This window comes from Festucalex cinctus, chromosome 18, assembly GCF_051991245.1.
Source record: "Festucalex cinctus isolate MCC-2025b chromosome 18, RoL_Fcin_1.0, whole genome shotgun sequence".
Taxonomy (NCBI): domain Eukaryota; kingdom Metazoa; phylum Chordata; class Actinopteri; order Syngnathiformes; family Syngnathidae; genus Festucalex; species Festucalex cinctus.
Genome location: NC_135428.1, coordinates 8649247 through 8665220, shown reverse-complemented (window position 1 = coordinate 8665220; position 15974 = coordinate 8649247). Strand labels below are relative to the sequence as shown.

At 40.8% G+C, this 15974-nt stretch overlaps 1 protein-coding gene across 7 annotated transcripts in view; it reads left to right on the top strand.

The window, feature by feature from the left end:
* The window catches only part of sptbn2 (spectrin, beta, non-erythrocytic 2), a 37280-nt gene extending 23210 nt beyond the window's left edge, over positions 1-14070 (top strand). For 4 of the 7 annotated variants that reach the window (XM_077504247.1, XM_077504246.1, XM_077504245.1 and 1 more), the window contains 27 exons: positions 59-453; positions 545-808; positions 895-1106; positions 1631-1768; positions 1838-2057; positions 2125-2661; positions 3457-3659; positions 3739-3829; positions 3918-4064; positions 4154-4417; positions 4525-4749; positions 5670-5759; positions 5854-6132; positions 6213-6343; positions 6419-6623; positions 6710-7084; positions 7174-7418; positions 8651-8789; positions 8869-8953; positions 9044-9240; positions 9324-9451; positions 9548-9623; positions 11008-11085; positions 11738-11910; positions 13102-13275; positions 13407-13449; positions 13535-14070. In XM_077504247.1, the coding sequence (XP_077360373.1) occupies positions 59-453; positions 545-808; positions 895-1106; positions 1631-1768; positions 1838-2057; positions 2125-2661; positions 3457-3659; positions 3739-3829; positions 3918-4064; positions 4154-4417; positions 4525-4749; positions 5670-5759; positions 5854-6132; positions 6213-6343; positions 6419-6623; positions 6710-7084; positions 7174-7418; positions 8651-8789; positions 8869-8953; positions 9044-9240; positions 9324-9451; positions 9548-9623; positions 11008-11085; positions 11738-11910; positions 13102-13275; positions 13407-13449; positions 13535-13756 (5336 nt within the window). In that variant the 3' untranslated portion in view covers positions 13757-14070. The remainder of the gene's footprint in view (positions 1-58; positions 454-544; positions 809-894; positions 1107-1630; positions 1769-1837; positions 2058-2124; positions 2662-3456; positions 3660-3738; positions 3830-3917; positions 4065-4153; positions 4418-4524; positions 4750-5669; positions 5760-5853; positions 6133-6212; positions 6344-6418; positions 6624-6709; positions 7085-7173; positions 7419-8650; positions 8790-8868; positions 8954-9043; positions 9241-9323; positions 9452-9547; positions 9624-11007; positions 11086-11737; positions 11911-13101; positions 13276-13406; positions 13450-13534) is intronic. The other 3 variants (XM_077504250.1, XM_077504251.1, XM_077504248.1) reach the window with 2 other exon arrangements.
* Positions 14071-15974: the final 1904 nt, after the last annotated feature.

Genomic DNA, 15974 nt, shown 5'->3' with positions numbered 1-15974 from the left:
GGACTTACCTTTACCAGATTTTTATAGTCGTATATGTTCTATAACTTCTAATTTCCAGCCTATAAACCATGTGAGCCAGGGCTAGTGAGTGAAAAGGTCGACCAGCTGGGTCAAGCTTATGAGGAGCTCGGGCGGCTTGCTGGACAACGCAGAGAACGCCTCGAGGACTCCCGTCGTCTGTGGCAGTTCCTGTGGGACTTGGGAGAGGAGGCAGCCTGGATCAGAGAGCAAGAGCAGATCCTGACCAGCGGCGAGTGTGGCAGGGACCTGACTTCCGCCCTTCACCTGCTCAGTAAACACGAGGCTTTCAGGGATGAGATGGCGGCACGCTATGGCCCGCTGAGTAATAGCATTGCTGCAGGGGAAGCTTTGGTGAAGGAGGGACATTTTGGAGCCACAGAGGTCACGGAGAATATTCAAGACATTCGTGCACAGTGGGCACATCTGGAGGAGGTAGGTGGTCAATATTCTTTTAAAAGTGCTTGACGGGTATGTCCCAGTAAAAATCAGTTTTGTTGGATTTCTTGCTGATTCTTTTCCTCAGACAACAAAACTGAGAGAACAGAAGCTAAAAGACTCGGTGGCTCTGCATCAGTTCCTAACGGATGCTAACGACATGGATGCTTGGCTGATGGAAACTCTACGGCAAGTTTCGAGTCAGGATGTGGGCCATGACGAGTTCTCCACCCAAACTCTTGCTCGCAAGCAGAGGGAAATCGAGGAGGAAATCAAGAGCCACCAACCCCTCATTGAATCCCTGCATGAGCAGAACCAAGCACTGCCGCAAACCTATGCTCATCTCCCGGAGGTATTCTTCCTCTGTTTTTCATGCATTTTAAATGATGACATGCTGTTTGCACAGTAGTACTAAATTGCTGTTTATTATCAATGTAGGTGGAGGGCCGGCTCCCTGCTATTGAGCAATGCTATAAAGAGCTACAATCCTTGTCAGTTTCTCGGCGTCAGGCCCTGGAAGGTGCTTTAGCACTTTATCGTATGTTTAGTGAGGCGGGTGCCTGCCAACTCTGGGTGGAAGAAAAAGAGAAGTGGTTACATGGCATGGAGATCCCGACCAAACTTGAAGACTTGGAGGTGGTGCAGCAGAGGTTAGTGTAGAAGTAAACAATGTGAAAAAGATACAGCATTTAATGGTATAATATGCTCGAAAAGTCCAATTGCAGCTTAGAAAGCAGCAGCAGGCTGTGCAACATGTGCTTGGGGCTCCTCTAAATGCCACCGCTATCACACCACAATTATAGAAACAATCAATACTGTACAAAAACACAATATAAACAGTACACAACTGTATACATCACCTGGAGCAGTTTAGAATCAATATTACTCTCATAACATGACAAAAACATGACAAAAATTGATTAAAAAAAAAATGTGCTAGCGAGTTGGCCCTTTGAGGTGAATTTAAAATTTGCTTGGTTCAAGAAACAGTCCCATGGCCCCAATATAATTTTACGTTACATTGGCCAGCACTACATATCCTGAAAGCAGATTAGACTGGCATGTCAACACAGAGAACCTGAAATCTGATTGAAAAAAAAACAAAAACTTTAGCCTCCACAAAGAATGTAGGAATTTTGTACAGATTATGAAATGAGTTCCGTTGTGGCTGCAGATTTGAGACACTGGAACCAGAAATGAACAACATAGGGACCAGTGTCACCGACGTGAACAAGGTGGCTCAGCAGCTGCTGACTTCGGACAACTGTAACAAAGACCAAATCCACCAGACACGCGACCATCTGAACAACAGGTTAGAGATGGCCGTTAATGACCAGTAATGCAACATGATGTAAATAATCACCATTGGTACAATCCTTAGGTGGAAAGAATTCCAGAAACTGGCTGGTCAAAAGAAACAAGGCCTGGAGTCAGCCCTCAATATCCAAAATTACCACCTGGAATGTAATGAGCTCCAAACATGGATGAAAGAAAAGACCAAAGTGATAGAATCAACTCAGAGCTTGGGAAATGATCTGACTGGAGTGATGGCATTGCAGCGCAAACTCACAGGCATGGAGAGAGACCTAGAAGCTATTCAGGTGTGTAGTAACCTCTGGGTTTGATATGGAGCGATGAAAGTGGTAATAATTGTTTGTATTTTTCCAGGGGAAGTTAGATGATATGAGAGAGGAGGCAGGAAAACTGGCCAAGGAACATCCAGATCAAGCAGGGGAGATTCAAGATCGCCTGGCAGGGATACAGGAAGTGTGGGAGGAGCTGAACTCCACCATGAAACGGCGTGAAGAGTCACTGGGTGAGGCCAGCAAGCTGCAAGGCTTCCTCAGGGATCTCGATGACTTCCAGTCGTGGCTATCCCGCACCCAAACAGCCGTGGCCTCTGAGGACATTCCCACCTCCCTGCCTGAGGCCGAGAGTTTGCTAGCCCACCACGAAAATATCAAAAACGAGGTGGACAACTATAGGGACGACTATGAGAAGATGCGAGTGGTCGGCGAGGAGGTGACTCAAGGTCAAACAGATGCCCAGCACATGTTCTTGGCTCAAAGGCTGCAGGCGCTGGATACTGGCTGGCATGAGCTGCGCCAAATGTGGGAGAACCGCCACAGTCTTTTGGCCCAAGCATTCGACTTCCAGACATTCTTAAGAGATGCAAAGCAGGCGGAGGCCTTCCTCAACAGCCAGGTTAGGAAAATTAAGTACAGAACTAAGGTTTCTTCCAGAGCTCTATGACCACAGTGATTCTAAAATTATCTAAAGAGTACACTCTGAGTTAGCTATAAGCAAACTTTATGCTGCTGGCTGGTGTGCTGAGCAAAGAGTACCACAGTGTTGCAGTCATGATTGAGCGACAACAGAACAAGTTGAAGTCTCTTCAGGCTAACTGTTTACACTTAACATGACCTAATAATAGTTTTTTTTCATTTAATAATTTAATAATAAGGCAGATGAACGCAGTCACAAGTTAAAGAGGAAGGCAACGCAAAAAAAAATAAAAAATCTTTACAATAGTCAATGAATATGAATAATGCAGCAAAATCCACACATTTTTATCCATCCGGGGCAGCCATTTTGCCACTTGTCAACTAAAAATGGCATCACAGTTTATTAAAGCTCAGGTAACAAACAATCACGGCTCAGCTTGTGAACGTCCCATGACCATGACCTGAGCCTTGAGCAACTGTGATGTCATTTTCAGCTGACGGCAAGTGGCAAAATGGCCACCCCCCGTGACGGATAAAAATGGGTGGATTTTGCTGTTCAATTCATATTTCAACAAAGGCAATATTAATCAGAACACTGTGTTGAGACTAGTGGGGGATGTTATAACACTATTGTAAATATTTTTTTGGTTGACTTCCCGTTTAATTATTTTATGCTAGAGAACTTGTCAATTTGTTTAGACTGAAGTTCAAGAATAAGCAGAATTGGACTGTAGTTGAGAAATGCATTGAAAACATTCCTTTCCTCTCTTTGTAGGAGTATGTATTATCCCACACAGAGATGCCGACAAGCCTTCAGGGAGCGGACGAGGCCATTAAAAAATATGAAGATTTCCTCACCACCACAGAGGCCAGCGAGGAGAAGATAACTGGCGTTGTGGAGGCTGGAAGGCGCCTCATTAACGACGGCAATGCAAACTCTGACAAGATCCAAGAGAAAGTGGATTCTATTCAGGAAAGGTTGGAGCATTTTTAAAACAGACGCCATTTTGCGCTTGTGAAGACGTCACATTTGAATTTTCTCATTCACATTGACCAGACATCTCAAGAATAAGAAGGCTGCCAATGAATTGCTGGCAAAACTTAAGGATAACCGCGAACTGCAACACTTCCTCCAAGATGGACAGGAGGTATGGATAGCACATCAATATTCAGACATTTTGTTAATCACATGCTACATAAAATAGATCTGGTCTAATATATTTTGTCTTTCTGTAGCTCACATTGTGGATTAATGAGAAGATGCTGACGGCTCAGGACATGTCATATGACGAGGCTCGAAATCTTCACAGCAAGTGGCAAAAACATCAGGCTTTCATGGCAGAGCTGGCCTCTAACAAAGACTGGCTAGACAAAATTGATAAGGTTTGACTATTTTGTTTTCCCTTCTAAAAGTACACACGGAAGTGAAAGCACAAATAATTGCCATTCTTTTATTTTGGCTTCTTAACCAGGAGGGCCAGGCCCTTGTGGCAGAGAAGCCAGAGTTGAAACCTGTTGTTCAGCAAACCCTGGAGGACCTGCAGCGTCAGTGGGAGGAGTTAGAGGGCACCACCCGCACCAAAGCCCAGTGCTTGTTTGATGCCAATCGGGCAGAGCTGTTTACACAAAGCTGCTGTGCTCTGGATGGTTGGGTGAAGAACCTCGAGGGTCAGCTGCATAGTGACGATTATGGCAAGGATTTGACCAGTGTCAACATCCTGCTCAAGAAGCATCAGGTAGGCCACAAAAAGTCAAATTAAAAATTCACTTGTAACATAACAGCAAGTTGGTTGTGTCTGTTGAGTGACTGATTGTCTCACACTCTTGTTTCTTCCGGGTGTAGATGTTGGAACACCAGATGGAGGTCAGGGAGAAAGAGGTGCAGTCACTGCAGTCTCAAGCCTTGGCTTTGTCTCAGGAAGATGCTGGACTTGCTGAGGTAGATGGTCAACAAAGGCGCGTCACCGACAGCTTTTCGAGCCTTCGGGAGCCTCTTCAACTGAGGAGACAGCGACTACTTGCCTCTAAAGAGGCACACCAGTTCAACAGAGACTTGGAAGATGAAATAGTGAGTTTAATTAGGATACACTGGATAAATGAGTATTCGTAATTAATCGCATGACTTCAATGTTAACGTGCGATTATTCACAAATTTTATCTGTTCTAAATATATGATAAAATGTACAATACTTTAATTTTTAGGAAATGCTTCTTTAATTAAACATTTAATATCATGTGCATTTCAAAATAAATATTTCATTCTTTAATAAAAGAAATGGAAGGGGACACAAAGAAGTAAAACTTGTGATATCTGCCCCTAATCTGAAAAAAAAAGAAAATAAAATATAATTATAATAATAATAATAATAATAATCAACAACACAAAATAAATGACAGGAAGCAGTCAAGATTCTTTCATGGTAACAATTAAACAAAATGATTCAACATAATGAACTTGTGCTATATATATTTTTCCAGTAATTGAGCTTTTATACATTTTTTTTAAAATACAAATGGACTGAGATGGTTTAATTTTATAATCCAGATTGTTCTACAAACTGACACCTTGAGTTGAAATACATCGTTCTTTTTGTTTTGCATTTAGGTGTGGAAAAAATAATGGTACCTCACTATGTACTCACTATCCCCAATTGTTAACATAAAAGTGAAAAAAAAATGTTAAACTAATAGAAATATGGATGCATCTTTTAGTCATTGATACAGTAATTTTAGAATAATTCATAAATTGAATTAATATTAAGATGTACTGTAAAAAAATGAGTGTGATATTGATTTGTGTTGAGGTCATTTTTTTATTACTAGATGGCATAATTGCATTTGTATGACATATAAAATAAAATAAAAAATGAGTGGCTTTAAGAGGAACTTTAAGTTGACGAAAAATTAATACCAGTACACTAATTTAACACTGCTAATAAGTATATTAATGTTTCTTCTTATTCATCCTTGACTTTGTTATTCCTATAGTTGTGGGTGAAAGAACGGATGCCCTTGGCGACCTCCACAGACCATGGAAAGGATCTTCCTACAGTGCAGCTTCTCATCAAGAAGAACCAAGTATTTGTCTTTAACCTTTCAGAATCCTAACATGCAGGAAGATGGGAAGAGATTTTCTGTCTGTGACTGATTACGTAATTTGCTTCTGAATCAGACGTTGCAAAAGGAGATCCAAGGACATCAACCCCGCATTGATGACATCCACAAACGAGGAAAGACTCAAAGCCAGGTAGACGGGGAGCGGCAGTCTGTTCTCGAGGAGCGGCTCGTTGAGCTGAAAGAGCTTTGGGACCAGCTGATTGGCGAGACCGACAAACGCCACGCTCGTCTGGTAGAGGCCAATCGAGCCCAGCAGTTCTACGCCGATGCGGCGGAGGCGGAGGCCTGGATGGGAGAGCAGGAGTTGCACATGATGTCGGAAGAAAAGGCTAAGGTATAAGCCAAGACGAACCAGTAAAAGAATTTACTTAACTGCCACTTTCTTTCAAGTAATTATAATTGCTTGCCTCTCAGGATGAGCAGAGCGCACTAGTGATGGTTAAAAAGCACCAGACTCTGGAACAGGCGCTTGAAGACTACGCCCAGACCATTCACCAGTTGGCCAACAGCAGCCGATTAATGGTCACCAGTGAGCATCCAGAGAGGTTAGAGAATGAATCCCCCATTTACAACTGAAGTACATTGCAAACAACTTACATGCTATTTGTTCAATTTGACAGCGACAGGATCACATTACGACAAGCACAAGTGGACAAGTTGTACGCGGGGTTGAAAGACCTCGCAGAGGAGCGCCGTGGGAGGCTTCAGGAGAGACTTCGTCTGACCCAGTTAAAGAGAGAGGTGGATGATTTGGAACAGTGGATCGCAGAAAGGGAGGTGGTTGCCGGCTCCCATGAACTAGGACAGGACTATGAGCATGTCACAGTAGGTTTTATTCCACCCCCTGGCGTATCCTGATGATTACGGCGCTATGGGAAATGTAGCTGAATTCATTATTTATCTTTCCACAGATGCTGAGGGACAAGTTCCGTGAGTTTGCTCGTGACACTAGCACAATTGGCCAAGAGCGTGTAGATGGCGTAAACGGACTGGCGGATGACCTCATCGAGTCCGGTCACCCGGAGAACGCCAGCGTCGCCGAGTGGAAGGACGGCCTGAACGAGGCCTGGGCCGACCTGCTGGAACTGATTGACACGCGCACGCAGATGTTAGCAGCCTCCTACGAACTGCACCGCTTCCATCAGGATGCCATGGAGGTTCTCGGACGAGTGAGGGAGAAGCGGGAGGCGCTACCGTCTGACCTTGGCCGGGATCTGAACACTGTCCAGCACCTACATAGACAGCACAATACTTTTGAAAATGACATTCAGGCCCTCAGTGGACAGGTAATCTGCTGATAAAATGTGTTCAGAACTTCGAAGACGGGTTTGTGAGTGGACGAATCTATCTCTCTATCTTCTCTTTTTACCTCAAGGTGAACCAGGTGCAAGACGATGCCGCACGGCTGCAAAAGGCGTATGCTGGAGAGAAAGCTGACGACATTAACCGGAGTGAACATGCTGTTAGCTCTGCCTGGGAGGGTCTTCTCAAGGCTGGCGAATCCCGCAGGGTGCTCCTCCTAGACACCGTGGAAAAGTTCCGCTTCTTCAACATGGTCCGAGATCTCATGCTCTGGATGGATGGGGTCAACCTGCAGATTGATGCACATGACAGCCCAAGGTTAGTACATATTGGAGTGTAAACAGTAACACATTTCAAGGATTCTGTGGGTAAGACATTAAATGGAAAAAATTAAGGCCTTAAATGGCATTAAATCATTCAGGCCGGGAGCGCGTGATCGCACATTTACCGTTAAACCCGGGAGAGCGATGTGGGTTTTTTTTTTTTATTTATTTATTTTTTTTTGTTTGTTTTGTTTTTTTACCAATTCTTGGTCTCTTAGCCGATGAAATGCATCAGAATATGCACGAGAGGGTGACGTGGGCCTCATCATAGCATGTCCTGGAATTTTATTTGAGCATTTTTGGTTGACGCAAATTCACATGTTATGGAATAAATGATGCGAATGACGACTGTGCGGCATTTGTTTGTTGATTTAAAAAAAAATATATATTGAAGGTTTATAATAATAAAATGTTGTTTGTATGAACGCCATCGGTGTAAGCTCTGAATTTTTTTTTGAATTATGTTCTTGTCTGCTTCAGGAGCTGACATCATTTATTGTTAATATTGTTGAATTTCCAGTTAAACTTCTAAACTCTAAAGTATAGGCATGTTTTGCAAGGCCCTTTAGGCCTTAATGGGTTAAAAAAAAAAAGCATTAAATACAATGTCTTGAGGCAATAAAAATTTAAATACAATTGATTTTTTGTTCATGCTTTATTTTATAACTATCGCAATTTAACAATAATAAATGTGATAAAAATATATTTATTTGTAGGGAATGGTGACTAGTTGTAATTTACAATCAACAAAATGGCCTGGAGTCCATGAATTGCTTCATGTTCCAAATACCAAATGCTCTAAATTTGAAAAGACAAGCATACTCATCCAACAACAATGTACAACATGAAACACTAATCCCACTTAGTGGCAGAAAAGTACCTCAACATAAATGTATGGCTCAAAGATTCACTCCTTTTAACTGGTTGTTAGCATATATTTTTAACTTGCACTTACTTTATCTGTATCAGTACTTGAAAAGATACAACCACCTTTGTATTCGGTAACTGTATTTGTCCATATTAAGACTATAAAATATTATATTGTACATAAAGAACAGGTATAATATGCAAGTAATTTGTGATTAATTGTGAGTTACCTGGAAATCATGCGATTAAATAGCAAAAATTAAGGAAACGTTAAATTAGACTTGCTGATGCCTGCAAAAAAAAAAAACTGCATTTATTGTTGTCGTTACTTGTACCTTACTTCTCATTATGTTTTTGCAGGGACGTCTCTTCTGCAGGCCTGGTCATCGCCAATCATCAAGACATCAAGTCGGAGATCGAGACCCGAGCGGACAGCTTCACAGCCTGTATCGACATGGGGAACACGCTCATCAAGAATAATCACTATGCCACGGATGAGGTCATTTCTTCTCGCTGTGGATTCACTATTACAACAAAAATGCTGACTATGCCATTACTCATCATTTCTTCATTTTCAGATCCGGGAAAAGCTCGCTCAGTTACAAGAAAAGAGAGAGAAGATTAATAAAAAGTGGCAGGACAAGATGGACTATTTACAAATTAGTATGTATTCAACTTATTTGATGGTTTATAAAAGGGCACATTCAAGGTATTGACCTTGCACATTTTTTTTCTCCTTTTCTTGCCTTTTAGTGCTAGAAGTATTGCAGTTTGGACGTGATGCCTCTGTCGCTGAGTCTTGGTTGGCTGGGCAAGAACCTCTTGTGCGGACAGCAGACCTCGGCTCCAATGTGGACGAGGTGGAAAGTCTCATAAAACGCCACGAGGCCTTCGAGAAACTTGCTGCTTCCTGGGAAGAGCGTTTTGTCCAGTTGGAGAAACTTACTACGGTGAGTAGATGAATTCAAAGAAAATTGTGGTTGAAGAATCACAGCCTAAAGTGTTGAGTTGAGAACTCACAACTGTTTTTCAGTTGGAGGAGCAGGAAATTCAGAGGAGGCGAGAGGAAGAGGAGAGGGCACAACGGCCCCCCACACCGGCCCCGGTGGAGGAAGTGGTGCAGTCGGAGGCGGAAAGTCAAGTGCACGACTCTGCTGCCAGGTAAGCCAAAGGTTGATTTTTATCGAACATCAAGCTGTGAGTACACAATGTCAACATTGTGTTTGATAATGTGTGTTATCTCTTTATCAAACACAGAACCAGTCTAGATCAGACAACGCTGAATCAGTCGGTGTCTGTGAATGGAGTGCACAGTGACAACGACACATCACAGGTGAGGGAGAGATTTTTTTTTTTTTTTTTTTTTTTTTTTTTTTTATTATTTTGATCATTGATCCAGACTTGTGATTCAAATTCAATTGTTTTGTTTTAGTACATTTAATAAAAAAAATGACTGTAAATGGGGAAATATATATATATATATTTATACACTGCGATTGGCTGGCAACCAGTCCAGGGTGTCCCCCGCCTACTGCCCAGAGCCAGCTGAGATAGGCGCCAGCAACCCCCGCGACCCTTGTGAGGAATGAGCGGTCGAGAAAATGGATGGATGGATGGATGGATGGATATGTATATATGTATATATATATATATATATATATATATATATATATATATATATATATATATATATATATATATATATATGTATGTATATATGTATGTAGGGGTGTGTATGTATATGTGTGTATGTATGTATATGTGTGTATGTATGTATATATGTATATATATGTATATATGTATATATATGTATATGTATATATACACACACACACACATTTAAAATGCACCTCTTATGTATTATTTTTTTCGGCATTTAATGTTAAGAGGATGTCGTCAAAATATTTTTGATGCACTGCACATGCTCATCCTCCTCTTTTTCTAATCAGTTAATTACTTGCATAATTTAATGTGGAAAAAAATGACCCCAATAGTTTGACATGAACAAATATTCTGAATGTCACATGCAAGCATTTGTTCAATGGTTCATTTTAATGCATGTTATGTTTATTGTTCAAACACAACCTGTGCTACCTTTAACGTAGCCATCTGCTGTCAAGCTAAAGGATCATCTGCAGTCAAAATTAATAGTGCGATTAATCTGCGTTAATAAATGATTAATGCGATAATTTTTTGTGATTAATTAATTAGTTAATAAATTAACGGCTATTAAAAAAAATAAAAAAATTACGCCGATTTCCATTATCGCTGGTAGTTTTTGGAACGTAACACCCACGATAAATGCGGGAACACTGTACACCAACATTTTGAATCAAAAACGTTTCTTATTCAATAATGCCTTTGTGTTCATTAGTATTCCAAAATAAGCCTAGATTCTAAGTGTGTCATTCAAACATTGTATAACTGTACTGTTTGTGAGTGTATGTGCGTCTTTGCATTGTCGACTTGACTTATCAGCATTGTCCCTTGTCAGATACTGACATTGTTACACTGTATACAGGGTGGCACTTACATCATCATTATCTGTGTTTAGCTCCAGGGGAAGAAAAGTAACTTTTTTTTTTTTTTTTTTTTTTTTTTTTTTTTGAAAGTCTGCAGATGAGACAACTCAAGAAGAAATCCAGCATTGTTTTGTTAGTGAAGAAACTCTTTCATAGTTGACACGACTTAACAATGTCCTGTTGCGTTTTTACCAGCAGTTGCTATCGCTATCATTGTCAGTGGGATCGAAATCAGAGGCTAAGCGTGCGTGTAATCCAAAGCAGCCGCAGCGTGTGAGTACCAAGACTTGGTCAGCTTTTGTAGCCTTCCGCTCAGCTCCTGGTCAACTTGCAGCGCCATTGCTCCCTCCCCCGTCGTCCGTCACTGTCACAAACATCGCTTTGTCATGCAGCGTCAGATCATTTTGTCATGGCCTGTGTTTGACAAGCTGCGCTCAAGGCATGATGCAGATTCATGGACGGGCGGAAGTTCATGGATCAAGTATACATCTGCTCTTATGTGCTCATATTGACCAGGACATGAGTGACTGTAGAGTTGTATAGTTTGTGGTGGTATTTGTTTAATTTATATGTAGTTTGTTGTAGTTCATCCCTGCAAAACATCCACTTAAAAAAAGGCACCGAAATGATTATTATGAAGGTACTGTATATTTCTGAAGCATTTATGACAGGTGTGATGCAGGAAGTATGGGCTGTAATGTAATTGTATGTCTCAACTGTACAAGTGACTGCAAACGTACGGTTAAACATACATGCAGCGCTGCGATGTGTCATTATCCGGACCTGCTGAACTGACAAAATGATATACTTGAAGCGACCCGTCATCCGAGCTTTCCATGTCGGCCCGTGAATTGCTGCTTTGCTCCTCAACGTCCTCCAGCAGCATTCCACCACCTCCAACTCACCTTCTGCTCCCCAACCGCAGGGCTCAGAATCGGAAAACGGACCGGGTCGGGACAGCGGCTTGGCGTCCTCGCGCCTGGAGCCGTCGGCCACGTTACCGGGCCGAGGCGGAGCCGACGCTGACCCGGACACCATGGAGGGCGTACTTTGTCGGAAGCAAGAGATGGAGTCGCACAGCAAGAAGGCAGCTACTAGGTAACAAAATAAACATGTTTGATATCACTTTTTCTCAGACCGATACCAGTACAAGTATTCCACTCTTGAGTAGTCACCAATACCAAGTACTGAACTAAGAAAAGTAAAATTGTAATACTCATGTATTTTGACATTTTAGAAAACTTTATTTACTGTAGAACACAATAGGGAGCTATTTACTTTAGTTTTTATTGAACTTTTGAAGACATGGTTACTGCCCCTGGGAGATACCTGAACTTTTTTTTTTAGATTTTTAAAACAAAGATGTCTATTTACGAAGATTTATTTATTTATTTATTTATTTTTTAAATTAAACTCCAATATTTAAAAAACCCTAAATGTTGTTCAATAAACATGCATAAAAATTCAAAATACATAATTAACTCATTTACTCCCAGCCATTTTCACAGAAGCAATCCCGTTCTCTGTTTTACTGGATTTTGACGGCCCACAGATTATGTTCTATTGCTATAAAAACATGGAACCTACCAAAAGAAAGATTAAAGTTTATTCTTTTATCAGGAAAAAAAGTATATTTGTATCCCTTTCCATTTTGCAGCAATTAGCATTAGAATGTATCTAAGTTTCATCATTATTCAGAAATCTATTTGCAATTCTGAGCAATTGTTTTTTTTTATTATTTATTTATTTATTGATTTTTAATCTCCTTTGCTCTACCACCACCTGCTGGCAGTCTGTGTAATAACTACCATTTTTTCAACAATTCTTTGCAGTTGAGAGGCTTCCTCAAAGACATCTGTATACTCTGGCATTAAAAAACAAAAAACAAAAAACATATAAATACGTCTTTGGGACACGTAAAACATTGAAAATAAAACGTATTTAGATGTTTTTGGGAGTAAATGAGTTAAGAGCTAAAGTTGGTATTTTTTTCAAATTTTAATGGCAATATTTTCCCTCTTAGTGAAAATGAATATCGGCGTCCTTGACTAATAATCATTATTGGTCCTGAAAAAGCCATATCGGTCTATTTCTACTATTTTCTATTCTTCTAATTTCCAATTTCTGTTCATAAAACCAACACTGTTATCAGCCACCGTCGCGTGAACCGATAACTTGCAATAAGGTCCGATACCAAAACCAATATTGATACTCACCCATCCCTAAAATAAACTATGCGCTTTTTGTGCTGATCCATACACTTTTAATTGTTTTTGTATAATCTCATAGGTCATGGCAGAATGTGTACTGTGTCCTACGAAAAGGAAGTCTGGGTTTCTACAAAGATGGCAAAAGTGCTACTCATGGCATTCCATACCACGGAGAGGTTCCCATCAGCCTCGGAGAGGCCGTTTGCGAGATCGCACATGACTATAAGAAGAGGAAACATGTATTCAAGCTCCGGTGAGTGGATTGTTGTATTTCTACAATAGTGGCCTTTTGTGATGGATTTATTCAATTTGGAGCCAAAAAAAAACCCCCAAAAAACATTGAGCTTGAGTCAATAAATAAATAACATAAGTCATTTCTTTCAGGCTTGGAGATGGAAAAGAGTATCTGTTCCAAGCAAAGGATGAGGTGAAACACATTAAAAGACTTTCTAAATCTGTTTCATTTGTGCCGTGAATTGGTTGATTTAAAAAACATGTTTGTCCACCTGAAGGCGGAAATGAGCTCCTGGATCCGCTCCATCCTCAGTTCCATTCCATCGGCATCGGGAGACTCGCCCGGAGGTCCGCGGGTTCTCAACCGCGCCATGACCATGCCCCCCATCTCGCCCATCTCCCCCGGCTCCGTCGACACCGGAGGCGTGACCATGCGCAACAAAGACGGGAAAGATAAGGACCGGGAGAAGAGGTTCAGCTTCTTCGGCAAGAAGAAATAGGACTTTTTGTCGAAAACCGCGGACGGCACCAACTTGTGTTGGATCGACCCACAAACTGAACGAGGCAGACGTAGAAGTCCAAAACGACACACACACTGGTCTCAGTGCAGCCCGGAGGCGCAACTGTATTTCGACAGCTACAGAAAATGTACTTTGTTTTGTTTTTTTTCCTTGGGTTTTATCTGTCGTTTTCTTTTCGGTTCACCAGTACTTCCCAACTAAAGTGCATCTCAACCACAGAAGCCCGCACACAGAGACATGACACACAGTAATTAACACAACTAATGTAGTTTGAGGACGGGGGGTGGGGGGGTGGGGGGTGGGGGGTTGTCCCGTTTTGAGCTGTGTTGCTGCCGTGAAAGCTCTTCGTTTTGGAGCAATCACCTCAGACCCTCGATTCTGCTTTTCAGCTTGATGTTTATTAACCTGACCATATTAATGCTGTTCCGATTATTATTTATCTTTTGTTGTTGCTGATTTGAAGAAACTAATTGATTTGATGATCCATGTTGTGGAGAGAAACAAAGTAAAACTAGTGGAGAATGTGTTGGGCTTATGTATGTATTTCTTTCTGGAATGATGGTACTTGAGTTTTTTTCTTTTTTTCTTTTTAAATAAAGCCCATTTAATTTGAGTAGTCAAAAATGTAATTGGTAAATTTATATATTTAATAAGCGGTTTAATTTTTGTTTTTTTTGTTTTTTGTATTGTTAAATTTGCCTGAATTGATTATCTTTGGAGTGATCTATTTTTTTTTTTTGCTTGATTTGTGATGTTTTTTTTTTTTTTGGTCTGTACAAAGCAGAGAAAATTAGTTTTTCTAGTGCGTGTGTGCGTGAGTTGTGGTGATGTGGATTTTGCACGTCAATATTATTCCTCATTAAATAACGGCCTGACGGATGCTACTTTTTGGTACTAAATGCAGATGAAAATGGAACACGAATACAAAATACTACTGGAATACTTTTCTGGAGATAAATGTTTTTGTGTGTGTGTGTGTGTGTGTGTGTGTGTGTGTAGGTGTGTGTGTGTGTGTGTGTGTGTGTGTGTGTTGTTTTTTTTTGTAAACTGACACAACCAAGGAGTTTTCTTTTACTTGTATTTCAATCATCACTCTGGCTTTTGGGGGCTGTTGGTAGATTAAAAGTTGAAGCACATTTGGTGTGGCCAACATGGATGGATGGCAGCATGTGTCCAATCACAACTGACATGGCTGGTATGGATTTAATGTAAAGAAGCATAATATATGTGCTGCCAGAGTGCCGCCTTACTTGAAAAGATGCCCCTGACGCCATTCACAAACCTACCTAACCCTCCATTTCAAACACTTTCCAAAATAAGCTTTGACAGTACAGAGATAATGTTGTCATGTAATCTAATTGGGCTAAGGACTATATATATATACATACATATATGTAGGTACAAGGCCCAATGTTGCGCTAAAACATCACAGTCCCATCAAATTTTGAATCCTCTAAAATTATATTTGTGCTTTGTGGCATGATTATAATGTCGGTTTATCTTTGTGTATCACCATCAACCCATCTGTGTGGATTTATGCTGAGAACGTGATTGCATCATCAGGGTGGGAGAACAACGTTATATGGAATTGGCATCTATAATCACTAGAAATAAGGTAGGGCCTTCTATGAAAAACATGTTAGGCATTCTATTAGACTCAAATTACTGTACATGTTAAACGGTATGTGAGGTAGTAGAGCAGTTTCCTATAAATACATATTGATAACTTTTGTCACGTTCATCCAAGTGTCAATTTGCCTTTCGAACTGCCAAAATTCAATAATAAGGTATCTCGATGACTAATAAATACTAAAGGTGTGGGTTGTGTTACAGGTAATCACAATGACACTGACCGAGTGAGATGTAAAGCTACCTAACGGTTGCACTGGTTTGAACTGTAATGCTTGGCCTTATTTTCTAGTTCCAAATGAATGTGGAACCAGTACAGCCATTGCTCCAATCCGAGTACAGGGTGACCAAACGTCTACTTTGGTCTACAGTCCGAGGAAGCCAAGTTACAAAGGGTTATTAAACAATGCATAAACAAGTGACCATTGGCACTGTTACATTGAGCACAATGATTCAAATGTCACGGTGCATGGGTCCTGAGGTCAAAGGTCATGCAGAGTATTGTCTTACATCAACTCATTTGAATGTAAATGAATCCACTTCGGTTGGGCCAAATTGGTCATGGAAG